The following is a 27,731-nucleotide window of genomic DNA, read 5'->3' on the forward strand; positions in this document are numbered from 1 at the left end:
TCCCAATTTTAAAACTTACTACAATTCCACAGTTATCAAAACAGTGTGATATTGACATAAGGGCAGACATAAATGGGATAGAATTTGGAGTTCAGAAGTAAAATCATACATCCATCGTCAACTGATTTTTTTACAAGGCTGCCAAAACCCATCAATGGGGAAAGGATACTATTTTTAGCAAATGGCACCAGAAAAGCTGGGAATCCACACGCAAAAAGATTGAACCTGGGGCACCTGGCTGGCTCTGTCAGTGGGGCACACAACTCTTGATCTCGGGGTTGTGGGGTTGAGTCCTACTTTGTAGAGATTACTTAAAATCTTTAAAAGAAAAATTGAAGTTGGACCTGTATCTCATGCCATATACAAAAATTAGCTCAAATGGTCAAAGATCTCAATGTAAAAGTTAAGAACTAAAACGCTCAAAAGGAAACATAGGTGTAAGTCTTTGTGACTTTATATTAAATAGGCAACAAATTTTCACCTTCTGTACAATATAGATTTTAAAATAGATAGTAAAATGCGGAGTCACATAATAATGTTGAATACTTGGAGCAGGTCAGTTTCTTTCTCTTATTTAGTTAAATATACTGCTTAAATAATATAAATACACAGATCTACGTATGGTTACTTTGGGGCTATAATTATATTTCAGCACAACTATCTTGAAAATATGGATTTATCTCCCCTTAGAATGTGCTTCTGCAGATAGATGATATAATTATGTGTTTTCAGATCCACATATGAAGTTACTATAAATTGGCTAAGAAATAAATATAATAATCATTTAAGTCTATCAAATTCAACTAACATTGATGTCAAAAATAAAAACTTTACTAGCACTTAAAAAAAAAAACCTTCCTAGAAGTGATAATTTAGTACGTAAAAATAAATGGTACTAAACTTATGAAGATAAGGTGAATTGGGAAAATTTTTGATAGGTCTGAAAATATCCATATGAAATATTTGCATGCTTTGAGAGGATATATCATCTTTTGACAAAGTGTTTTTTCATAGTATGTGTTAAACAGTTAAAGTCCCAGCCAATCCAGGATTTTGAAAGTTTATAGCTTTGCCAGCAGGAAATTAATTTACTTGAATATTCTCTTTATTTCCATCAATGTCAAGATCTGAAATTCCACCGGAGCACACATTAGTTTTTTGCCTACTAAAAGCAGAATGATGAGAAGCAAGAGCGATTTTTCTTATGCAAGCCAGCATTAAAGTTAGGTCTCATGTGTTGAGATGCCATGAGCCTGTCTAGGGATATCATATGTATGATCCTAGTTTGGGGAATTCAGACAAGAGCTGGCTTCTATCTGCAAGCCAGGCCTCAGATGGAATATAAAAGGGTAATGAGGAATACACTGAGGTAGAAAAATGGATTTGCCTAGGAAGCCAAGTCTTAAAAAAGGAAACCAAAGATTTGGTTAGTATTTGACAGACTCGCAATCTGTATTTGATAGAAGACCGGGAATTTTTGTCGCTTCAAAACTGTGTTTCAGAGCGCCTTTTCATAAACAACGATGTAAGCAAGCAAGCATTCAAAAGCCCGAAGGCTGCCATTAAACACAACAAAAGCGAAAAAACCAGGTCCAGTTACCCTGCCTTCATTCTCAATCCTACAAAGAAATCACTCACCCACCGAGTGTTAACAGGTTGATGCAATGAATCATACGATAGTAAATCCTAACGGAATTTGCAGAAACCGTGCAAATGTGCAAATACACTCCTGTGACTTACCTGTGATTTCTCCTTGCAAGTGGTAACTCGTTAGCCATGGTGTTGCTCTTGGTAACCACAGGTATCAGGAGATGATGCAGAATTAGTATTGCCTCCTACTTTGTGTGTGATACAGTGGGTGAGACTCCTGCCGTCTCTGTCGTGAATCAAATTTTTGTGTATGTGGATACACTGCTGGATCTTTCTCACATTCTTTCCGTAGGTTTACTTATTCCTGCACCAATAACAAATATTTTAATATTATAACTTCACAATCTTGATATTTGGTAGGATGTTCCATTTTGTCTTTTTCATTTAGAATGCCTCAGGTGTTCTTGGCTCTTTGTGGTTCCACTTGGGTTTTAAAATCAACTTCTACTTCGCAAACAGCCATTGGGAATATGGTTGGGATTACTTGGACCCTATACATCGGTTGGGGTACAATGAATATCTTTATGAAGGTTAATAATCCAAATCATGAGCACGTTAAATTGTCCCTACATTGCAGTAGTTTTAGTGCTCTTCAAAAAAAATGGATGTTTCTTCATATAAATCTGAGAAAACTGTTATATTCATTCCTAGTGTAAATGGTATCTATTTTTTAATTACATTTTAAAATTATCTGTTGCTGTGTATAGAAGCAGAATTGATTTTTCTATATTGATTACCTTAGATCTAAGCATTTAGCTCACATCTAATGATGGGGGGGGGGGTTCTATATAGACATTTATATTATTTGAGACTAGATGACAGTTTTGTTTCCTTCTTGACAATCTTTATGCCCTTCATTTCTTTTGTTGTCTTGCTGTGCTGACTAGGACCTCCAGCCCAGGGTTAACCCAGAGCAATGATAATGGACACTTTTTGTAATTCAGATTTTAAAGATGTTCCCAGTATCTCACCATTAGGAATTACGTTTGCTGTAGGTTTTCAGTAGATTAATCAGAGAGCATCAAATGATCATATGGCTCTTCTCTTTTTTAATGTTAATGTGGTAAATGACATGTGTAGTTTTTCTGATCATAGGTCACTCTTGCATTCCTGGGATGATCCCAGACTGATTGTATTCTTTTCTCTTTTTGTACAAACCACTGGATTTAGTTTTGTTTTGTATATTGACTAGTGATCTTGCTAAATTTACTAGTAAATTCCAAATGGTATTTGTAGATGCTTGTGTAAACTTTGTAAATTCAGTCACACAGTCTATGATGAATGACAGTTTTACTCTTTCTTGTTAGTCTTTCTGGCTCTATGACACTGTGCAGTGTCCAACCAGTACAACACGTACAGTGTTGAATAGAAGTGGTGATAGCGATCGCCCTTGTCTTTTTCCAAAATGTGAGGAAGGAGGGAAAGCTTTTCCTAGGCTGATATTTTGTAAATAAGCTTTATCAAATTAAGAAAGTCCCCTTCTGTCCCTGGTTTGTTTTGATTACTTTAAATCATAATGAGTATTGAATTTTATCAAATGTAGGTTTTGTTTTTTGTTTTTAGGTAACTGTAGTCTCTATCCCCCTTTCTTTGCTTAATGTGGAGAATTTCAAATGTCAAAACAACTTTGCATTCCCGGAATAAACCCAATGGTTATAAAGAACAATCTTTTTTATATACCTCTTGGTTTGATTTATTTATATTTTATTTATAGTTTTTCCTTTATTCCCATGGCAGATTGCCCTGTAATTTTCCTTTCTTTTAATATCTTTGTCAGGTTTTGGTAGCAAGATTGTACTGACCTATTAGCACATAATCTCTTTTTCTCCTATCTGGAATAGTTTGTGTAAGATTATTGTTACTTCTTCCTTAAGTACTTGGAAGAATTCCAAGAGCAGCCAACTTGTCTAGAGATGTCTTTGTGAGAAGTTTTAAATTTTGGATTCGATTTTTAAAATATATTTAAGAGTATTCATATGGCCCATTTTGTCTTGTGTCAGTTTTGATGAATTCTGTTTTTGAATATATATGTCCATTTCATCTAAATTTGTCATAATGTTCTCCTTAATGTTCTTATCTTTAAAAAAAAGTTTATTTATTTTGAGAGAAAGAGAGAGAGAGAGAGAGAGAGAGAGAGAGAGAATCCTAAGCAGGCTCCATGCCGTCAGCACAAGAGCCTGAGCCCAATGCAGAGTTCAGTCTCAGGGAACTGTGAGATCATGACCTGAGCCAACATCTAGAGTAGGAGGCTTAACCAACTAAGTCACCCAGGCACCCCCCCCCCTTATCTTTTTTAATGTCTGTGGACATGGTATTAATAATTTATTCTGTCTTTCTTGATTAGTCTTGCTAAGAGTTATGAACTTTGTTAGTGTTTTCAAGGAGTCTGGTTTTGACATGGTTGATTATCTTTATTTACATTTCATTGATTTTTTGCTCTATTTTTATTATTTCCTTCCTTTTACTTTGTTATTTGCTCTTCATTTTCAACCTTCTTTTTTTAAAATTATTTTTTAATGTTTATTCATTTTTGAGAGACAGAGCGTGAATGGGGGAGGGGCAGAGAGAGAGGGAGACACAGAATCTGAAGCAGGTTCCAGGCTCTGACATGTCAGCACAGAACCTGCCGCGGGGCTCGAACTCATGAACCGTGAGATCATGACCTGAGCCAAAGTCGGACACTTAACCAACTGAGCCACGAATGCTCCCCATTCATTTTCTACCTTCTTGAAGTAGATGCATATACAGATGGTCCCTGACTTACTATAGCGCAACTTACAATTTTTTGACTTTGCAGTGTTGCAAAAGCAATATGTATTCAGTTGGAACTGTACTTCAGATTTTGAATTTTGATCTTTCCCTGGGCTAGTAATATGCAGTAGGATCTTCTCCTGTGATACTGGACAGCAGCAGGGAGCCACAGCTCCCAATCAGCCTCGCAATCGCAGGGGTAAACAACTGATACCCTTACCACCATTGTGTTTTTTACTTTCAGTGCTGTGTTTTAGAAATTAAATGGGATATTCAACACTTTATTCTAAAATAGGCTTTGTATTAGATGATTTGCCCACTCTAAGTGTTCTGAGCACACTTAAGGTAGGCTAGCAAGGCTAAGCTATATGTTCAGTAGATTAGGTATATTAAATGCATTTTCAACTGATTTCAACTTACAGTGGATTTAATGAGACAAGCCTATTGTAGGTCAAGGAAAATTAGTATCAATTTTCAAACTCTTTTTGGTAATATATTCATTGAAATATCTGTATTGCTGTGTAAACATAAACTTAGCCATATCCATGTGTTTATGTGGCATACTGTCATTATTTTTCACTTCAAAATATTTTCTAACTTTCATTGTGATTTCTTCTTTGACGCATGGACTACTTCAAAATGTATTTCCAAACATGAAGATTTCCTAGTCATCTATTGATTATTGATATCAAGTTTAACTCCACGGTAGCCAGCCAGTATATTGTATATCAATCTTTATATATTTGTTCATAGTTGTTTTACGGTCCGGCATACTATTTTATTTATTTTTAAGTTTCTTCCTTTATTTTGAGAGGGAGAGAGAGAGAGGGAGAGAAAGAGAATCCCAAACCCATCAATGCACCATGAGTGCAGAGCCCGATGTGGGGCTCGAACTCACAAACCATGAGATCTAACCTGACCCAGAGTCCAGCGCTTCACCGACTGAACCACCCAGGCGCCCCCAGAATACTATTTTAGCGAAGGATGTCTCCTTTATATTTGGAAAGGATGTGTTCTTAGTTATTGGGTGCAGAGTTCTATACATGTTGAGGGGATAAATGTTGTTAATCTTGTTCAAATCATCTATTGGATTTAGGTATTTTATCTGCATGTTACATCAGCTGCTGAGAGATACTTGTTAAAAATGTTAACTAAGATTGTGTGTTTGCTTGTTTTTTTTTAGTTTTTTTTTTTTTTCAGTTTTTGCCTTACATGTTTTGAGGCTATTTCTAGACATTTCAACTTTATCTATTCTGATTTTTTTCTTTGCACCCTTAGTTTCTCAGAAGTATGTGATTTGTATTTTTACTATTAACATTTGTAACGAGGGAGTGAGGCAATAAAATTTGTTTCATAAAAAGAACGATTGACGATGACAATAGATTTCCTTCTGCCATGCCCCCTGTGTCCTACTTCACAGTTAGAAAAATAAACTGTAGCCTGATCAGTTAAGCCAGTCATTGATCTATGAACTCCTGGCAACACCCGTCACTTTGGTCCCAGGGCAAATTAAGCTAAATTCGCAGAGCGCATTGAGTTACCATTCATATGGTTCACTTTTATTCTTCTCCCAAACCCTCAGGTGGGTGACTTGGATTCTGTTGGCTCTGACTGTGTTTGGAATACCAGCATCTGACTTGAATCTCTACGAGATCAACCTGTTAAGACAATCTGATTTCATGAACCAAAATGACCTTATCTCACAGTGAGTTGTGGTGCATAATTGCGTTAGCAAGCGTAAGCAAGAACGCCAGCTTCCAGTGTTCTGAGACGGTGTATGATGTGAATCCTTTTCATCACTGAGTGTAGCCACATTCTTTGTCGATGGTTTCTTGAACGAAATGAGGCAACTCTCTGCCTTGGTGGACGTTCTGAGGTTTATACAAACTGTCCATAATCCGAAGCATCAACTTAATGTGAAACCCAGGGTGGTTTATATCTAATAGCCTCTGAGACTTTTTCATAGAAGTTTGGTGGTCGGCAAAGAAATTATTGGAATAAAAATATCACAGCTTCTGTGCTGTGTGCAGATACTCACGGAACGTGATGAAGGAATTACTGTCTAACCGTGCACATATTCTGAGTAATTAGGCCGCGTGCCAAAACCATTAAGGCTCAAATGCCAAGTGCCTGTAGGGAGGGTTCTGTTACAGGATTTAGCAACCAACCCCTGGCTCAGTTACCAGGGGGTGGCACTCCAAGCTTCCTGATGGCAGTGCCAGCCTGGCTGAGACTCCGCAGCTGCCTCCCGGCCACTGCTGGCTTCCAGGGACCCTCCCCGATGCTGCCCCCGTGCCCACCCTTCTTGCCCATCTGCCCTCCATCTGCCTGCCACTCGAGTGGCGGGTGCACAGTTGGGGGCACCTTACAAGCTGAGTCATGACACCCAGACGGCACATTGCATTCACCTTTCCTGTGCCTCCACGGCTCTTTCTCCAGTTTGGCAGCCTCCGAGGAAAGGGTTGCCAATTCCCGTTTCATAACATTTCAGGGGCTCCATTCTGAGGCTTCTGGGTATCCTGGCACTCAAGGAACCCGGGCCTGGGGGCAGGATAGGGAGATCCATTCAGGGATTATGGACATCCAGGCACCCCTGGCCCGCACCCAAAAAAACCTGAGGGAACAAGAGTAGCCTTTGTAACTCCAGAATTTCATCAAGATGAGCTGAAATCTGGTTCTGTCATTTCCCTGTCTACATCTCGCCCTGTTCTACAGCCGCCCCCCCGCAAAAACCCAAAAAAACAGAGCTGTGCGGTATCTTCACAATTTGACTTTTATCCAGAACCGAGGCTCTTTATTTGTTAGAGCTAAGCGTTTGGTCCAAGATTTTCTAATTCTTTCTGTGGGAACTTGAATCAGCACCCCCTCCCCAATCCCCCGTAGAAGCAGATGGGGATCTTGGCGAGCTTTAGAAGCCCAGGACTTGGCAGGTTGAGAGTTCTATTTGCCAGGCTGAATTGCTTGTAATTAAAACGCTCATCCTCCTCCTTTTTGCACTTCTGAACTTATCTGACGAATCAAGAGAGTATTTAATCATGCACCGAAACAAATCTGTTCATATACGTGAAAATCTGCATTTGAAGTCAGGGACTCAGCAGCGGAGGTGAGTCAGTCACACAGGCTGGTTAGGGGGACGGGGCCCAGTCAGTGTCCGGTGCCCGGATTGGGGCCGGGTGTCCAGTCCTCCCCTCTCTCCCCTTCTTCCGCCGTTTGCCGTCTCCATTCCCTTGCCTCAGCTGTGGCCGCAGTCAACACTCCTGGACGTGGGATTTGGGTTTTGTTCGTGACACTTGCTGAACCAGATTGTTAATGTTTATCTGCTTTCTAATACTGAAAAGAAAATAACTCATTAGCCTTGACATTTTAATGTGTGAGTGCTCTGAGACAAAACTTCACTTTGCTCCTTCCAGACGGAGAGGTGGTGATTGCCAGACTGCGTGCACGTTAGAAACTCGAGAACAAAGTGAGGCATGACCATGCGTGGCTCTTGGGGTGATGAGAGCTCAGAGTTAATTTTAGAAATAACTGTTTAACAAAATAATCCAGAGGAGGTGAGTAGCTGGATTTGTCTCCATTTAGGAACTCTCACATGGGCCATTGGTGATGTGGGTGTTAGAAATGGAGGTGGTGCTCAGATGGGAGCATTGGGGCACCACCCGTGAGGACAGCAGAGCAGTATCCCCGGGCGCTCGAACAGTGGGACATTTGCTGAATCTAGCCAGGGACCGCTGGTGTGCGTTCTTACAGGGAGGAGGAGGAACTGTCCCTTGTGCGGGCCCCCTCACAGGTTGGCGAGGGCTCCTCGCAGTTATTCTCTGGTACCTCGATTTACCTGTCACCCGGGCAGACGGCTCCAGGTTCAGCTCAGAGAGCTGCCGTGAAGGGGAGCAGGCGTGAAGATTGCCCTACAGCTCGGTTGCTTGGGCAGCCAGGCCACGATGGACTCTGGAGACCGGAGACGGGGAAGGGGACAGAGCAGATCTTTGCCACCCAAGACTCTACCTTGCAAACTGGAGACTCCCCAGCAGGGATAGGACCTGGCTGCCGTTAGCGAGGCCCAACCCCGAGCCCTCATCACTGTGCGAGGAGACATCATCCCAAGTCCTTCGGCAGGCTCCGTCCGGCACCAGGGTCTCCTCCCGTCGAGGTGGCTCAGTCAAGCGCTCCGACTGCTCCCGTTCACATGCGTTTATGCAATTTTGTTTTCTCGCAGTTTAACACACGTGTCTCTGTCTATCTCTTTCACACTCACACACAATGAGATTTAGTAACCCATTTTAATGAGGCAATTATATTTTAACTCTATTATGTGCAATTATCCACTCACATAAATTGCCCCAGCTGGAGCGCCTGGTGTCCATGTCTCGCTGGCTGGCACTCAGCTGCTGGCCCCCGGGGGCAGCTGGGCCTCCAGCACGGGAACACTGCCGCGGCGGCCGCCCCTGCTGCTCTCCACAGGTGGCTCACTGCTGCCAAGGGGCAGGGACATTTGCAATTTCTGGCCCACCCAGCGGAGCTCTTGATTGCTGTGTGGGTGGCCTAGAACTTTGTCATCCGCTCTGCTGTGCCGGCGGTGTTGTTTATCCAGACCCGGAGCCCTAGGTAGCCTCCTAGCTTGGAGGGGCCGGAAAAACAAACTCGGATAATCGGAGCCATGCACCTTGGCCTCATGTTTTCCCTGTTAATCGTCTAGGCTCTAGGTGCCTCGGGCTGGGGATGAGAGGCGGCGGCCTCTGTACCCCCGTCCTACCCGTGGTAACTTTAAAGCAGAGGTTTTAATGATGAGATAGGTACCTCATGCAAAGTAGTGATTTAGTTTACGTGGTCGCACAAAGCAGGACAAAGCGGTCACCCAAGGACTTGTCGCCCAACTCACTAGAATGTTCCCAACGCGTTCGCATCTACCTGGGGGTGTTCGTTTCACCCTTGCCCTCCGAAGGCACCATTTGCTTGAACTTTGTTCTGACCTGTCGCTTCATTTTTTTGGAAAGTTCCATCACATACGCATGTATCATTCCGTAGGTAGCCTTCTGTAGCTTTCTCCTCCATGTAGTGTCATGCGAAAGATTCATGTCTGCAACTCTCCAGAGTTCTGGCTCATTCATAGCCATTGCTGTATACTCTTGTGTGACACCTTCTTTGTAGCCACCCCCCTCTCGAATGAACCTTTGGGTTTTCTAGGTGTTTTTGTTTGTTTGCTTTGCACTCTGAGCAAGGCTTCCGTGATATTCCTGGCTACACAAACAAAGTACAAATACGTGGGAATTTCTCTACCTTGGAGTGGAATTTCTGGATTTTAGCATATCAGAACGTTCAAGGCTTTCAGAGAATGCCAAACTGCTTTCCAAAGTGGTTGAACCAACGCGTGGCCCCCTCCTGCCAGGTGGTGGCTTTTGCAGTTTTCCAGATTCCTCCCACAGTGTCCTGTGTCCGGTCCAGTATGAAATAATGGTTACGAGCATCATTTGGACCTGTGGGAACTTGGACAGACTAGTTGCTCTCTCTAAGCCTCAGTTTTCCTATCGGTGAGGTTGGAGGAAATGCTCGAGCAGGGTACCTTAACACCTGGTGGGGCACATTGGCAAACTTCCTTGCCTTAGGGAAAATGCAACATCTCCCGGCAACTAGGTGCCTTCACGTTGCCAAGTGCAGCTAAACCAAAATTCCTTGTGCTGTGGTCTAAGATGCTTGCTACTTGGTACTCTTCACGATTTAAATGTGTCCCGCAAAGAAAATGAGACATCAATAAGATACCAGAAGGTATGAACATTTTCTGGTTGTATCACAGGTGGTAATTTGGGGATTTATGTAATTAGCACCCACCGCTACTGCTGTTATCTTGTACATATTAGCTGCATTTTCTCTTTGGGCCGTCAGTAGAATACCATTGCCCTCAGGGCCCCGTAAGGCGACATGAGCCACCCCGAGTCTCCCGCATGCTGACGGAGCTGTCCTCAGAGGCAGGCAACAGTGACGCTAAGAGCTGTAACGTTAGTACAGGGCTTTTACAAAGCATTATTCCTGAACGGCCCGTCAGTCGTCTGTCCACTGAGGTCCTCAGAGTGCAATGTTATTTCTGTTCCTGCTTCTACGGATAAAGAAACTGAAACTTAGAGACAATTAAGTGACTTGTCTTACGTAAGTGACAGAAGCTGGACTGAAGCCAAGCCTTCGGTCACTGGGCCCAATGCTTTTTGTCCCATCGCCTCCCCAGTCTGACTGTATTATGTTCCATTGTGTGTGTGTGTGTTCATTTTTTCCCTTTCTACGTTATTTAGTAATCCAGTTGATTATATTAAAAATAAAAAGAAATTCATTTGTGTTTCCCGGGGTGGCTGTAGCCATTAGTCAGACTACTGAACAAAGCCCGCTGTCAAATTGGCTTTCAGAGGAACGGTTCGAGAATGAATTGTAAAAGGCTTACTCGTAATGAAAAAGCCTTAGGATCACGGGCTTTCATTTCTCCCAATCAGGTTTTAATTACTGAAAAGTTTGGTAACAACTGAAGCGTGTAGTTACTGCCCTCTTTGTTCCTCATTGTCTTCTCTTCTCGTTTCTGCAAGACCTCATTTGATGATATGAATCGTCTTTTTAGGGTTCATTTTCACTGAGAAAAAGTCCTGCCTTCTCCGGGGCTCAAGCAGGCACCGCTCCTCCTGTCACGGGGAGAAGCGGGCCCAGCGGCCCACAGCTGCCACCCACTCAGGGGAGCGCGGGGAAAGAGCTGCCACCACTAGGGGGCGTCCCATACAAGGCTGAGGGACGAGGACCGCCCCGCTCCCGAACAACTCAGGGCCTGTCCCCCGACTATCACTGGGCAGGTTAACAGAGCCAACGGGCTCTCTGGCCTATTCCCGGCAGATTCGGAAAGGCGCTTGCCCCGCTCGGGTCACACTGCGAGACTTTCGGGCACTCCTTTGTGCATTGTTTCGGTGTCCGACGAGACCCGTGTGTTTGATCCAGAGGCACCAAGGCAGAGCTACGGGATGCCGTGAACCTCAGCCTCTCCCCGGGTTTCCCCAACCCCACAAAGCAGACATTGTGGTATCGCTGTTCTCCAGATGAGAATCGGGAAGGTCTGAGAGGTTGAGGGACTTTTCCCCGGTGGCAGAACAGGGATCAAAGACAGTTCTGTCCACCCTGTGCTCTCCTTACCTCTCCAGCCTCCCTCCATCCTAATGCCGGGAAGGGAAAAGAGCAAATCTGTCTCAGAGGCAACCAGAGGAAGGAGACTGGTCTTCCGAGGGTGCCTCTCCTTTGGGATATTTACCTACACTTGTTTCTTGGGAAGAGGCTTAGGCCTGGATTGAGGCAGCAGTGAGTATTTTCCCAATGGACTCCCCTGGCTGTGTGAAGGGAGAGGTGATCTGGATTTCCCTACTAGGGGGAGCCCTGAGCTCTGGAGATTGTTTGTGAGGCTCCTAACAGACAAGAGGAAGAGAAGATACTTTTCTGCTGACCACCACAGAGGCCAGGACACCATGATTTTCAGTAATTAGAAGCTAATTATCTCTGTCCACCCCTGCTTTGATTAGAACAGGAAGAAAACAAAACAAAACAAAACCTTGAACTGAAGATTGTCTGATTGGAGATTGGAGGTGCCCAGTCTCTAAAAGAACCAGGCCACTGTCACTCATCGGTTCTCTAGAGAGTAGTCATTGGAACGGAGAAATTCGGCGCTCGCCTGACTCCCGTCAGGACTCTTTTAAGGCTGGTAGTTTTGTGGAAATAGGCTAATTCTTTCCTGTGACTTATGTTCCATCCACCTAATATGCAGCTCCTTGTTATTGAAACATGAACACGTTCTTTAGAATAAGAAATGCTGTGTCAGCCTGTGTAAACCTGTCATCCCGTACTCAAATTAGTCCTGATGGAAATGGAAATTATTTATCTATTGACATTTTTGTTTGCTCCATGATATATCTATTGGTGAAAATGAACCTAAAAATCAACCACACAAGGGAACACGACGGTTGTCAGAAGTTTGAGTAGGCCAGTGTAAAATGGTGGCGGGAACCCACATGGGTGCACTTTGTGCAGCTGAGTGGGCAAGCTCCAGAACGATCTTCCGTTTCATGGAGTAGGATTGTCTAACTGCAGGAAAAGGCCCATCCAACTGCCTCCCTGGCACTCCGAATAGGGCAGTAAGCCCTGAGTGTCTATCTGCCAAAGGGCATCTCAGTTGTGACTTGCAGAATCTTCCATATTATCTGTTTTTCCCCAACCTTCATGTAATTTTAAAACTTTATAAATGTAATGTACATTTGGAAGGCTTCTTTTTGCTACTAGAAATTCATGTTTGTTTGTTTGTTTGCTTTTTAATAAATTGTTCGGCCACTTATTTCTGGTGTTTCGAACAGAACGTGGGATACTCATTAAATATGGTTGTGAAAAAATCCGAGAACTGTATTTAGTGTTTTTGGTACAACTTACATTATGCTCAGTTGCTCTCCTATTTGATCTGTGGTTGGGGATAAGCATGAAGTAAGCGTTCATTGGATGTTAGCAGTTCTTATCTTTATTATGGTTATATTGCTGAAAGGTAGATTGGGAAAAAGAAAAAAAATGCACACAACTCAGTTGTCTCTACTCACTTAATCCTTGGTGTCACGGGAAAAGTTCTAGATGAAAAATGAGGACATCTGGGTTCTAGTCTAGGCTTTGACTCCCACCAGCTTTGTGACCCTGTAATACATCTTTGTGGCTCACTCGTCCCTAACATGAGAGGGTCCCACCAGAGCCTCCCTGCCCCCACTCACCCAGAGCTTGCTCAAGTGAGTACTGATTGCTGATTACTTAGTTATTTTTTTAATGTAGTATTACATTTTAATACACCAAAAACAAAATAAAGCATCCAGATGCCAGCTCAAGCGAAAGCTGGAAATAATCTAAAACAATCTTTTGGGAGATACTTTGGAAAGATGTTGTTTAGGCAAAATTCGAATCAACAAAGTCAGAAAAATATGACTACATTTAAAAAGCTACAGAAAACAACTGAAGAGAATAGTAGTATCAGCTCTTTTATTCTGGTGTCTGGCTTTGTTTCTAGGAACTATCAGAAGAAAAAAGAAAAAGCAGACAGGAAAGACAAGGAAGCAGTAGGGAGCTAGAGCAGTAAAGTACAACTTGCGTGTCGTGTGGTTGTTATCTTAAGAAAATGTGTGCCGACCAATTTTATTCAAAGACTACATCAACAAACACCCAGTAGCAATCTGCCCCAAGGTTCTCCCCCACCCCCCCCACCCCCACCCCTGCCCAATACAGACCAAAGCAAAATAATCAGGTTGTGTCAAAAAATGTTTCCAGTAAAATGGCCGTCTCTGTGTTCTTGTTAAATATTAGCCACTGTGGGCTTGCACAGTCCCCTTGCTGGGTGATGTTGGCTAAGTAAATATTAATACCGTGCACCTTTCCCTCAGAAAAATGAAGGTGAACAAATGGGAAAAGATGTAAAGAATGTTTTGCAGCCTTATGATAAATACTTTGTGAGCGAATCGGGGAAATTAAAGGACGAAAAAGCCCACTAACTCAGCGGCTTCCCCGATGTCTGCTGCCGTGTGCTTTTAAGTGGTGTATCTGGTCTAGTGTTTAATGACTCAGGTTATAGGGAATTTACCACTTCCCTCAAAGTCACTCTCCTAGCGGAGACTATCTGGCCGGCTAGGAAAGTTCGTCAAATTCCCCCTGCTTTGTTTGATCTTCTCACCAACTTCATATTATTTAGCCTAGGTCATTGTTTCCCTCTAGTGTCTTTAGATTCTTCATTGTTTTCTACGCGTGTCTTATGGTTCTTTCTTTTCATTCAGCCTTCCTCTCTTTAGTTGCTACCAAGAAGAAAGCCAATCCTTTCTTTTTTTGGCTGTGGGTACGTGAGAACCTTTGGTTTCATTCGGCAAATTAACAATGACTGCAACAACAACCTGAATTGACCACTGGCTGTTGTCAGGTGACGTGCTAAATATTTTATGTACATTACCTCGTTTATGAAGCACCTACTGTTTGTCAGGTACCAGGAACGCAAAGTTAGACGTAATCCTGCCCTGGTCGTCAAAGAGCTCAGACCACACTGGAGGAGACCAGCATTCAAACAGATAATGTGGTCACAGCAGCTCGGGACACGGGGCATGTCTTCAGAGTGCGGCTGGAGCCCGGAGGGCGAGGGGTCACTCTAGTGGTGAAGGGGGGGGGAGCGGCAAAGGCAGAGGTGGAGTGGGACAATGATATTCCAGAGGAGACAAGCTCCGGGCCGAATCCTCAGAGTTAGGAAGGGTGTGTGGAGCTGGAGAGGAGGGGTGCTCCAGACAGTACGTGGAGTTCAATGTCACTAAATCGAAAGCCACGAAGATCGCTGAGAGATAAGCTAGGCCAGGCTCAGGTTGTGAACAGCTCCGGTATTAGCTGGTGGAAAACTGGACTTGACTCCGGGTTTTAAGCAGAGGCGTGAGTGACTTGGCGGCCACGTGGAAAACCCACGGGGAGCAGAGAGACTGTGTTGTGGCCTCTGTCCTGGGGAGAGACAATGAGTGTCAGGATCCCGGGGTCGGGTTAGCTCCTCCCGGTTGGACCGTCCTTAAGGCTGTCTGTCTCCCTGACTCTAAGAAATGAAGACGTTAGTTACCAAGTGCCTTCTGATTCTCTGATCGGGTCTTCCAAGTACCTCGATGCTGAAAAATGGGCAGTGGGGGAACGCATGTTTGCTGCCAGCAGCGGCGTTATGTCAGATGATGGTTATTTATTGACAGCTGTTTAACAATTTCTGTGGAGAGTGTTGGCAGAGAGAGAACTGGCACCGACGGAGCATTCGCTCTGTACAAAGCCCAGCGCTGTGGGCGCTAGTGTTTGTTGTGTCCGCAAGGTGGCAGCAGAGAGTCAACCTTCTGACACCCAAGCCGCCCTAAGCAACGAACGTGTACCGGGGAAATAACCACATGCGGAAGTGATCCTGTCTAAGAGACGAATTGTTTATATTTTCCTCCCAGCCTAAAAGTAACAGGTGACAAAAAGAAAGCTAATACTTGAGGTCCATAGATTGGACGCATATCTAATTTGGTTACGGTGACTGTGGCGTATCCATAGGTTAGAAATGGCATGCGAATAAGCTGGAATCTGATTAATTATAGTGTTAACAGGCTTGTCTGAAGCACAGTGCTAACAGAAAGATAGTGTCTGCCTGGAGTCTAGAAAAGGCAGGATAGGTCAAAAGGCCTCAACCAACCTTTATTCAATATCCACGGAAAGGAGTGACTATGTAGCTAATGTGTGCATTGCCGTCATTGGATTTCTAAATGTTTAGAAACACATTAGAATTTCTTACAGCTGGGAAGAAAGAATCTTCCAATTATTGAACATTTTTTTTAAAGCTTATTTATGTATTCTTGAGAGAGAGAGAGAATCGGGGGGGGGGGGGCAGAGAGAGAGGGATACAGAGGATCTGAAGCAGGCTCTGCCCTGACAGCAGAGAGCCTGATGTGGGGCTCAAACTCATGAACTGAGATCATGACCTAAGCCAAAGTTGGACACTTAACCAACTGAGCCACCCAAGTGTTCCTTGAACATTTTTTTTCAGAATCTAAGCTCACCAAACGATCTCCTTTGTATCAACAGAGGCAGAATGGTACGGTGGTAAACTGTGGGCACTGTTTTCAGACCCTCTGGGTTGGCATCTTGGCCCTGACACTTAGATATTACTGTGTGCGTTAGTTATCTATTGATACATAATAAATTACCCCAAGCCGAGTGGTTTAAAACAATAAACGTTTATGTCACAGTTTCTACAGTTCAGAGATGTAGAAGTGGCTTAGCTGGACATTTCGGGCTCAGGGTCCGTCATGGATTGCGGTCATCAGAAGGTTTGACTGGGGCAGGAAAACCCACTTCCAGAGTGGCTCACGCACATGGAGGGCACCCTGGTGCTGGTAATCGGTCCTCCCCGTGGGCCTCTCTACAGGCTGCTTTGTAGTCCTCAAGACATGATAACAACTTCCCCCAGAGTGAGCAATCCGAGGGAGAACCAGATAGAAGGGGCAACGTCTTTTATCCTAGTGTGGTGAGAGGTGCCATCACTTCCAGCACGTTCCAGTCACTAGGATTGGGTCCTAAGTCTGATTCAAATCAAGGGAGGAGGAGATTGACACTCCACTTCTCAAAGAGAGAGTTTCAAAGACTTTTCACACAATTTTGCACCATTACAATGTGTAACCTTGGGCAACTTACCTAAAATCTCTTTGCTCCAGTTTCTTCATCAGTAAAAGAGGAAGAAGTTTAGTATCAGCCTTATAGAGTTCTTGTAAGAATCAAAGGAATTAATGTAGACCTTAAAACAGTGCAGGATATACGATTAGGGCTTGATGAGTATTAGAAATTGTTATGCTGGCCACCAGTTCTTCCCAGACTTCTTTGGCCCATGATGGAGCTAATCTGGAGGCAAGAACAATCCGTGCTGGCATCAGCCATGGGTTCCCCTGAGGTCGGTCATTCCTATAAGCAACAGAGTTATCTCCACACCCTCTTGTTGGGCTCTGATGAACCTAGGTACTCTTCTCGCCTGGGCTAGGGACCCAAGACAGGCAGTGTATTTTCTTCATTATTATAAAGCCTCCTTATTCTTTTCTCATTGGAGGAAGTGGTCTGGAAAGGTGCCAGCCAGACTATGTGACTTCTCCGGTTCAGTGTCATGGAGATGAAGAAGATCAAATGGCACCAGGGGGTCCTGCCGAACTCAGAGGTACAAATCTCAGCTGAGCCATCAGGAGCCATCCAAGAACCTTGAATAGATCCTTTCAGATTCCTAGGGTGGCTTCACTGACTGAGGACGCATCCAGGACTCTGTCCTGAAGTCACCTCCGACCGCTGTGTCTCTGACGTTATAAGAAAGGGAGCCAGAGATGAGTATCATTTCAAAATCACCCACCTCAGTTCCACCTCTAAGAATTGAACCATCAGAAACAAATATTGTAGGAATGTTCAAGAATCTGGCTACCAAATAGTCCTCAGGGATATTATCCTAGATTAAATCAAATTAATAAATATTTATTAGGTACCTGCTATGAGCAAGTTCACAGTATTCCCTAAATAGGAAAAAACTTTCTGCCGGCCAACGAATGAATTTTAACTCCTGTAGGATCTTAGAGATATCTACCTGCTGCAGTGAAAATTCACAGTGATATTCAAAAAAAAAAAAAAAAAATTCAGGAAGTTGAATAAGGAGAGTTTTGAACTCTTTACTTACAAATGCATTGAGTTCAAACTAAACGAAAATCTTTCCTCACTCTTCATGGTTTCAGCTCTTAAACCAGAAAGATTGCCTTCAAAAAGAGAGAAGAAATTCGATAGGGTGTCCAAATACCCCCACGGACTGATATCTACCCAAATGAAAGTTAAAAGTTCAGAACTTTGCTTTTGAATATATGAGACAGCATGATGGCTGGTTCCGTGGAAGCCGAGACCACCGGGAAGCATAAAGATCACCCCCCAGCATGCACGCCCTGCTGACTGACCCTTCCCTGAAAGAAATGTCCCTTCTACTCAAAGGTAGTATTAGAGATTTTAATACAACAAGTGAAAATTACTATTTCTGATTGGGTATCCTTCTTAACATGGAAGAAATGAGAAAAGGCACCCCATTGTTTCTCAAGGTATTACATTTTCAGCTCACTTGATAGAAGACTCAGCTTCAGGATCAGTGTTTGGATATTTCATATGCACTCTACTTCTTCGGGAGGTCTAAGGATATTCGGACACAGAATATTATGATCAAGCTGCAGCACATAATTTTGAGACAAAATGTACGTCTTTAAAGTGGACTGCCAACCATCTAATTTCCCCCTTGTTTCTTCCTACGAGAGAAGCCACACGAGGAACCAGGCAGAGGAACAAAGAGGGGTCTTTTCCTCACACAAAAGTCTGCACAAGGCAAGGCGGGTGGCTCTCCACACCGTGCACAGATGCGTGGCTGTGAACCACATACCCTTCTTTTCTTCTTGGAAAATGGTCTCCAATTAGTCTAGGACACTAGATGAACTGCTGCTAAGGAAAACGTTCATTACTTTCTGCAGCAGTGAATGCCATTGAGTTATATCAGCGATTCTGAATTCTTTTTTCCTCCAAAGGCCCCATTTGGCCTCTAAATCTCTTTCACAACCCCTCCTCCCCTCTCTTAAAAATGTTTCCTATTCACTGCGAGGCTCTCATCCAAGGAAAATAGATGGCGGTGGTGAAGGACCTGGGGGATGGGGACAGAGACGCAGAAGGAAGCTTGTTTTAGCGAAGGGTGGGGGGTGGTGGTAAGGGTTACTCCCACACAACGCTCAGATGCTTATCAGGGGGTCGGAGGGCTCTTTTGGCAAACTTCACGTTGGGTCCAAACACTCACCCCGGTCCACTGGAATGCACGAATTCATTTGACAGGTTAGAGAAGAAAGGTTTCAAAGAGTTAATTTTTTTCCCTGAAAATACGAAATGACTTTGTGCGGAAGAAAAAAAAAAAAACAACTGGTAGCTAATGAGGAAGACTTTTTTTGGGGGGGGGGGTAGGATGAGAAGCTAAATGACTGGAATAGAACGATTTCATATTTCAGATGCAGTCTGTGATAACTGAATAACCTTCTTATTTTGACTCACAGCTTCACACAATGCAGGCTTTCAGCACATGAAGAGCCACAGCAGAGAGTTTGGGGCCATTTTCTCTCTTTATTCATTTTCTAAGCCCCATCCCTCCCCCCCCCCCCCCAGCTCCATTCCCCCATTTCCTCTGTCTGGGTTTGAATGGCTGAAGTGTACCCACAATATCCACTAGACACATTGTTACCTCCCTTTTACCAAAAGCACCTGGCAGGGTCACCAGCCTCCCAAGTCCCCCCCCCCCCCCCCCCTTCCCCTCCCGTGGAGTCTGGCTTAACTCTTTGAGTGACAAATGTCCAAATATGTTTTGACAATGATTTTAACAAATATTAGAAACAGTCTAACAAACTAACATATACTTTAAAAACTGGAAAGAAAATGAAGCCCGTTCTATTTCGTTAAGTTTTATCATTTCCCTTCTAGTCTTCCTCTCATCTTGTCTCCTTTTCCCTTGGGTTCTTAACATTAAAACGTGAATTGGTTCTTCCCAGCTGAATCAGTAGGAGACGGGATTGTTAACTGCCTTTAAAATGGAGCCTGGAGACATTTTACAGACTTTGTGATCACAAAACAAGCAACCGCACATATATGGTAAAAGAAAAAAACAGTTCCCACTATATAGCAAAGCCTAAGAATAATCAAAATGCTTTGTATTTCTAGAAACCTTGTTCTCCCTCAGAGCCCAGAGTACTGTCAGAGTCTAAGTTTTCAGATTTCTGCCTCCAGCCGAGATGGAGTAACAGGGGTGGACGTGCTCAGAAACAAGGACAACGCGTAAAAAACTAGGTTCAAACACTAGACAACAGGACACTCGGAATCACCTGAATCAGATGCAGATTTCTTTTTTGTTAGAAGGTGTACCTTGGACCTTAAGCCAAGGACCTACCTGGCATGGGTGTACGATGTTGGACGTGCTGATCGTGGTAACGGGCGGCCACCTCCACTCTCATCTGGGTCCCTGAGTACTGTGGGCACAAGGAATACATGACAGACGGGTTTTGGTGAAGACAGCTCACAAACTCTGCTTCATTTTCATCTGACTGAGTCCTATAAAGGGAACTTAGCCTAATGAAAACGAGGGCTAGACCTATCCTTGAACAGGAGCATGAGCTGACCTTGTCTGGAGCCCTGTGGGAGACAGGAGCCAGAGAAAGAGAGCTGCCTTCTCCCCATCACGGCAGAGCTGGCGATGGCCTTTTCGGGGGCAGCGCCGGGACCATGATGCTTAGGGGGCGAGAGTCCTTCTGCAGCCTGTGGCTTCCTTCCTCCCTTAGATGTACTGACGGATAGGTCAAAGACTACGGTTTTCAATCCTGGTTTCAAAACTAAGTGCAGGTTGTGAATGAGTTTCTGGGGGCTGCTAATGTCCCATTTCTTCATCTAGACGATGATTACCTGTGTGTTTCCTTTGTCACAATTCATCCAGCTCTACGTTGAGGCTTGCGAACTTTTCTCTATGTATATTATAGTTCAACAAAAGGTTATAAGAGTAAGCATAGTGGTCCACGTCCATTATGTCTTGTAATTGACTCTGTTTTGATCCAATTACTATTTTATTAGAGAAGAATGCATAGTTAGAGCTTGCGTGCTAATTAAACCTGGTATTTTTAGTGGTAATCCTAGAGGCCTTGCATATTTTCAAATACCTTTAAGAAAGAATTCAGTCTCCTCTTTCCTGCAGGTGGAGACAAAGCTGTATCATTCAATCCTATGCCTTTTGTTAGGAAACCTTTACTTCTCAGACAGAAATAATTGTCCTCATTGACAACAGCATGGTGGCCATTGGACTAGTCAGATGGCATCATTTAGAAATTTATTGATGCTCAGCAACGTATAAAAGCCTGGCTTTTACAATTACTGGATGACTATGTTTGTTTGAGCTTTCCTTTTTCTGCTCTTAATGCTGTAAGTGAACACAGTATCTTAGTTTAGAATTGTTTTGCTGTCTTCTGAGTTTCGTGTAAAATTCGTGGAGTCAGGACCTATCTTTTTTGTTTCTCAATTGTGGCAGTTGTCAGTGTTACTCATGTGCCCGAGACTGAAAGGGACAATGCCTCCCACAGCCTTCTGAGATCACACTCCCCAATTCAAACCAACGCTAAGTGATCACATATTCGATATCATGAAATACAGTCCCCAATTTGGCCTCTGACTCCACACCAGCACATGACCCAGAATCTGTCTCAGTTTGATCCCAGGACATCCGACCACCATTTACCTGTGGACCTGGGTGCCCCCCGAGACGCGAGTAGCCAGACACAATCGTGATTCAATTCTCATATACAAACTCAACTTCTGAGTTTAGGGAGAGGAGTTTTTCATTCCTATCTTTTTGAACTTCTTTGGAGATCCAGGTAACCTCAAGCCATGTGAAGTAATTTTTCATACTGCCCTAGAGGACGTGGAGGCTGGGCTGGAGGTGGTCCCAAACAGCATGCAGCCTGGGGAGCAGAAGCATGGTGGGTGGGGAAGCAAGGTGGGTGCAGTATGGCTCGATTTAGGCCTGGTGCAATCTGGTCCACTGCAGGCAGGGCATGTAGCATTCGGAAGGTGGCATGAAGGCTGTCCCTGGAAAAACTGCCATCACCTTCATGGTGAGCCTAGAGCCTGTATTTATGGAACTCCTAGGAGATACCCGTGAGCATCAGTCTCCCGAGGTCAGAGTGCAGCTCACCTGACTTTACCTGCAGAGAGTGGCTCAGATGCAGTGTCTTCAGGCAAGGGTGCTTCTTAGAACGGCCGTGAGACATAAGTGTCTGGATCTGGGGGGGTAGGCGCTTGGATTACTGGGGAGACTCCCAACAGCAGCTGGAAGAGACCACAGCCACCTGGAAGGAGAAGGTGGCCTCTGGGCACCAGGTCCGAACAGCCAGTATTTACTGGACGTGATCCTGTAGCAGGGGGTGTAAATATTGGATACAAAGTGAGTCCATGGCCTAGAACACAGCAGGCCTCTCACTGAGTGGAAGTTAATCAAAGCTGCAGATAACGAGGGCTTTACCTAAAGCTGTGAGAAAACAATTCATAGAGCAGTTGTCCACGTGCCTACAAAGAGGTTTCCAACCCCTTTTCTCTTAGATTCAAAGCTAAGGAAACCTGTCTGGATGAAGACAATGTTCTTAACGAAGGCCAAGGGACAGGGGAGAACGGTGAGGCTCCTAAAATAGATTCTCCAGGGAAGAGAAAGAGAAACCTCTGCTGGGGCTCCTCCCCTGAGCTGGCTGTTGAAGGTTCGGGAAGCTTCCAGAACATTTATGCTGGGGAGGTACCCCCAGGGGCACTCTGAGGGCCGAGGAAGTGCCTGAGAAAATGGCTTTGAGAGTGCCATGTCAGTTGTGTGCAGTTCTAGGTGAGCACCGTACTGGACAGAGCACAGTGAGCTTGACAAACCGCATGAGCTGGTGAGGCATTGGGAGCGGAGGCCTGCACTCAGGCCTGCGGCCTTGGTCGGGACCAATTGCGAAACACTTTGTCACGGCCACTGGAGGACCTTTTGGGACCATCTGGTGGCAGCGTAGTGGCTTTGCAACGGCGCTGAAGGTGACCTCGAGCGTGCATCTGAGTCCCTGCTCCAGTTGTAAGGCTGGAAAGCTGGGAATTGCCTTTGGATTCGAGAAAACCCTTGGGAATTTTGGGCTATATCAGGCATATGGTAAGGAGATGGGCAACCAGAGGTTGGGATGGCAGGAAGTAAAGGGGCTGGTTTTCCTGCTATAGAACCACGTGGAAATGTAGTATTTGACTTTGCACCTCCACTGGAAAAGGTTACCTTCCCAGACTTAAAATAGTACCTATCTCTATGGTCATTTTCTAATTACTATTCAGAAGTTTCCTTATTTATGCAATCCATATTTTAAATTGTTAAAAGTGTCTACTTCTCCTCCTCCGTCAGAAATAAAAAGGCTCAGAGAATTGACCCTAATTCAGGGATACCTACCAGTCCTTTTATTTTCAAAATATTCAGTCTTTTAAGTATTTAGGATACTCAGAAGAGATTTCAGCAGGAAGATTACGTCTCATGATGCAACATTTTGCTTTTCTAGCTATTAATTTATCTTTTAATTAAATCCTTCAGTTTAGGGAGTGAGGAAGAAAGACCACTCCCAGATCAAATCAGGGAGAGGGTAGGAGCTAAAGTACTTGAGGAGAAAGGATTTTCCACTTTGCTCAGCTTTGGGGAATGAAGGAAATGATATATCAAAGTAGGGACTGACCTCAATGCCCTGAGATATAAATATAACGTGTTGTACACAGTAGGATGATCCCTAGGAGGTGCGGTCAGGATAGAGCCCAGCAGTGCCTCCACTCTGTATATATCCCTGGCTCAGGAAATCCTGCACTCGGACAGCAGGAAACAGAAGAGCACACTGAAATCCTAGGGCTTAGAAGACACTCCTCGCCATTGGAGGAGGGTTAACAGGCCGAGCAAAGGAAGCTATATGCACAGAAGTGAGGAGAGGGGAGGAAATCAGTTACCCAAAACAACCAGGCTCAGAAGCCCTCACTAAAGGGAGAAATTTTCCCCTCCAAGATTACAGGAAGCTGGTCCAGACCTCTGCAACAGCATGAATGGGCAGAGGAAGGAATGTGAAGGCAGATAAAGAGGGTGGCTGGAACACAGGCCCTGCCCGTGTTTTAATTTGTCTAGCATGGAATGGAAGAAGCATGGAAGCCTGGAAAAGGGCATGTGGCTCTGCTGATGATGGTAGGAGCCTATAGCGTTCACTGTGATGGGTGGCGAGGGGAGGTGGGGAGACCTGGCTGTTAGGACTGGCCAGTTTAGGAAGCGCGTTTCTAGAGCACAACCACCCCACTAGGGTGAATGACACTGAAACAGGTTTTGCAGGGAGAAACTCCTACTCGATCACACTTGCTCTCGTGAGATTCAGCTTTACAGCGATGAAATTTCAGACAAATGTGAACCTGAGAAGCATTTTTAAAAGTGCTCCCAGGTAGAGTCACCCTGAGGTGTCCAGTGTCTTTAGTCCTGCTGATCTGAGGTCTCCGGGTCCCCAAGGCAACACTGGATTTTAGCCACAGGAGTCCTATTAATTGACTGCTGGATTTCAAGCCAAATGTTTACTTGTTAAAGGCTCACTCGCTTGATTCCCGTAGTCCCTGTGAGATTCTAGCATGCGTGTGAGTAGGAAGAAGACAGATCAGACCACCTCCCTTTCATAATTCAACAACTATACATTCCTAAGACACTATCCTATCTGAAATACTAAAAGTGAGCGAGACACAACGTTATTAATCACGTTATGAGCCCTAAGAGATGGCTTACTGGAAAGTATTTTGAGAAATTTACATATGGGAAATGGAAGGCACCACAAGTCTGCTGGTTCTCTGCCCATTTTTTTTCAAAGGTAGGAAATGTCCCTTTTCATTGTGAGATTGGCTTACCACGCTATGAACTGCGGTGAGCAGACTGGGTCAGGGGTCAGGGGAGTGGAGCGAACAAAAGGGCGCGGGGTGGTTCCTGCACAAAAGGCCAGTTCCAGGCAAGATAGTCAGGTCTGGTTTCGGCACCGTGCTCTCGCATCGCCTGCCAAGAAGACGGGGTTAATTGGGTAGGAAAGTGTAGGAGGAAACTGATGTTAGTGGAACATTTAACTGAATGCTTTAGCATTTGACTGGATTCTGTATCTGGTGGAGTGTGTGTGTCTGTGTTGAATCCTTGCGACAACCGTGTGAAATGAGAATGGGTAGCCCCATTTCGCAGAGGAGGACACAAACTCAGATTAAGTAAACTTGCCTGATGGCATGGCGTCCTGAAAAGGCAGAATGAAATTTAGAACAGATATCTGACACTGACCTCTATGCTTTGTACTTTTAAAATAACTCACTTTTTATTTAGTGGAAAAAAAGAATATATATATATATATATATATGTATATATATATATATATATTTTTTTTTTCTGTTGGATTTTCTTTTAAAAAGTGGCGTTGGCAGACAGCAGACAGCAATGCTTTCTTGTGGAACTTCAGGCGCTTTGGACAGAGGTGTGGAGAAAAGATATTACGGAGTGAGATTTTCTCCAAGTGTCATGCTTAAAGCTTTCCCTGGGTGACACCTGCCATCACCGTGCAACAGTCAGCTGTAAGCATAGTGCCCAACTGCCTTCTCCGTCTTCACAAGCCCCCCACCACATGGCACTCGGTATGCGCCCCGGGATAAATCTTTGTATTAGCCTTCCCTGTGCAAGCTCAGGAATGTGGAGCATTCAAAGCAGGAAATTGCACCATCAGCAACATTGTCTTTGAATGTTGACACTTGCTCAGGGTCAGGCCACCCCAGGGGCCATCATCATCATTTGGTGACCTGTGTGGGACCTTGTGCTTCTGGAACTGTTCCAGGTGTGGGAGGAGGTGATGTCTTGGAAAACTCTGCCCAGAGGCCTGGCTTGTAGAAACATGGCCAGATGGTTTTGTCATCTGCCCTTGTCTACTATGCTCTACAATTCTTCATTTGATGGAAATGAACCAAATGGAAACTTGAATTTACTCTTTGGAAAAATGCAGGCAATAATATGCACATATACCGCATAGGGTTGCTGCAGGCGGTTAAATGAGGAAAATACACACGAAGTCCTTAAAATGCTGTCTGACAAACTGGAAGCACCGATCCAGTGTTAGTTGTTACTCGTTGTTGTTATTATTGTTGTTGTTGTTGTTGATATTGTTCTCTTTATTGTGTGCTATTTTCTAAATGACTTCCATTTTTGTAGATTGCTAAAAGATAGAATGACCTGAAGAAAATTCAGCCCTAAAGAGCCACTCATCGAACGATTTTCTTCTCTGCCATTCTTTGCTTTCCTCTTAAACCTCATGATTTCCTTTTGTGTTTTCACCAAGATTGTTTGCTTCCATGGGCAGAGATAGTGTTATGCAGGTGATGATTAAAATATCCGCATAGTTAGCTGTTGGTTTTCAAATTTGTTATTTATGAATAGGTAATGACATGTACAGTATACTGTAAAATATTCTAAAGACACAAGAAGATATACAGTGAAAATGTAGTCTCTCCCCCATGACCTTACCATCCAGATTCTCTTTCCCAAGGTGATGCTGGCCCCTGGTTCTAGTGCACGCGTCAGAGAATACACGCATGTGCACTCCGACCACTCACACACAACACTGAAAACAAATGACAGTGTCATGTGTACCCCGTGTTCTTTCTGTTCCTTCCTTTCTATACTCAGGATGTATTTTGCATAATATTCCTTAGCTGTGTATGTAATACTGCCCAATATTTTAAACGACTGAATAGTATTCCACAGTATAGATTTACTCTAATTTATAATCCAATCTTTTAATGGATATTTTGATTTTGTTATTACAGGCAATGCTGCAATGATATACTTGTCTTTTATTTTTAATTTTTCATCATTTAAATATTAAATATTTTACCTACCTGGTTTTTGATTTTCCCAATAGGTATGAGACAGGGACCCAACCTTATGTTTTAACCAGATATGATGTGTTGAATAATCTACCTTTCCGCCAATGCTTTGAAGTATACTTTTATCATCTATTCGACTCGTCCATGCGTTTAGGTAGTAAAACACAACATTGGAGAATATACCCTCTGCAGTCTGTCTGGGTTTTAACCTTAGCTCTTCCACTAATGGTTTGAACTTGAACAAATTATTTAATCTCTTTGCCTCAATTTCCTCATCCAATGAGTGAGAATAAAAACAATTTCATGGGATTATTGAAAACATAATGCAAGGCAAATATTGTACAGGGCTTAGAATATTCCTGGCATGTAATAAACTCTAAATAACAACAGCTATTATTGTTTCTCTACATATTATTTCTGGCCTTTTTTCCCCCCCTTGTTCTTTTGATTATTCATGAATCATGAATCTAGTATTCATGAATCTATTGATTGACTTGTTAATTAATGTAGCTTTTTAATATGTTTTAATATCTGCCAGGTTTTCCTCCTTCTCATTATTTTTCTCCTTCAGAAATTTTTCATGAACTAAGGATTAGCTTGTGTTATTAAAAATGTTTTTATTTTTGTTGTGAATAAGTGAAATTCACATATATTGACTTCGAGAGAATTGAAATCTTTGTAATATTGACTCTTTCTATTTACGATTTGACTGTTTGTCCATATTTAAATTTTTGGTTATGCTCCTCAGTAGCATTTTAAGGAATAGGCTTATTTGTAGTTACTTTTTGTTAATATATCACCTACCTGGTTGTGGTTTGTATATATGAAGACTATTATTTTTTCACTCAGCTATTTTACTGAATTTTCTTATTATTTATGATATACTTTTAGTTGAATCTTTAAGTGTTCCAGAGATAACAACAGTTTCCAGAGAAGCAATCATGACAAGTAATAATTTTATTTTATTAAAAAAATTTTTTTTAATGTTTATTTATTTTTGAGAGAGACAGAGACAGAATGCGAGTGGGTTAGGGGCAGAGAGAGAGGGAGACACAGAAGCAGAAGCAGACTCAGCATGGAGCCTGACGCGGGGCTCGAACTCACGAGCTGTGAGGTCATGACCTGAGCCGAAGTCGGACGTTCAACCCACTGAGCCACCCAGGCGCCCCATCAAGTAATAATTTTAATAATAATAATTAAAAATAATTTTGCCTCAAATTTTATACCTCTATTATTTTTATTGTCTATCACAGATACTAGTAGCTATGAGACAATATAAACAAAATTTCTGGCAAGAAACATCCTAT

General features: G+C 43.5%; 1 protein-coding gene across 3 annotated transcripts in view; it reads left to right on the plus strand.

The window, feature by feature from the left end:
- Positions 1 to 27,731, plus strand: part of COG6 (component of oligomeric golgi complex 6) — a 131,226-nt gene that overhangs the window by 86,732 nt on the left and 16,763 nt on the right. Inside the window, exons 19-20 of one of the 3 annotated variants that reach the window (XM_047850798.1) lie at positions 5,984 to 6,106; positions 7,812 to 12,775. The exons of 1 other annotated variant lie outside the window; for it this stretch is intronic. In XM_047850798.1, coding sequence (XP_047706754.1) covers positions 5,984 to 6,106; positions 7,812 to 7,875 — 187 coding nt within the window. In that variant the 3' untranslated portion in view covers positions 7,876 to 12,775. Of the gene's footprint in view, positions 1 to 5,983; positions 6,107 to 7,811; positions 12,776 to 27,731 lie in introns of those variants that run through there. One more of the 3 variants, XM_047850809.1, reaches the window with a different exon arrangement.

Source organism: Prionailurus viverrinus, chromosome A1 (genome assembly GCF_022837055.1).
Source record: "Prionailurus viverrinus isolate Anna chromosome A1, UM_Priviv_1.0, whole genome shotgun sequence".
Classification (NCBI taxonomy): Eukaryota; Metazoa; Chordata; class Mammalia; order Carnivora; family Felidae; genus Prionailurus; species Prionailurus viverrinus.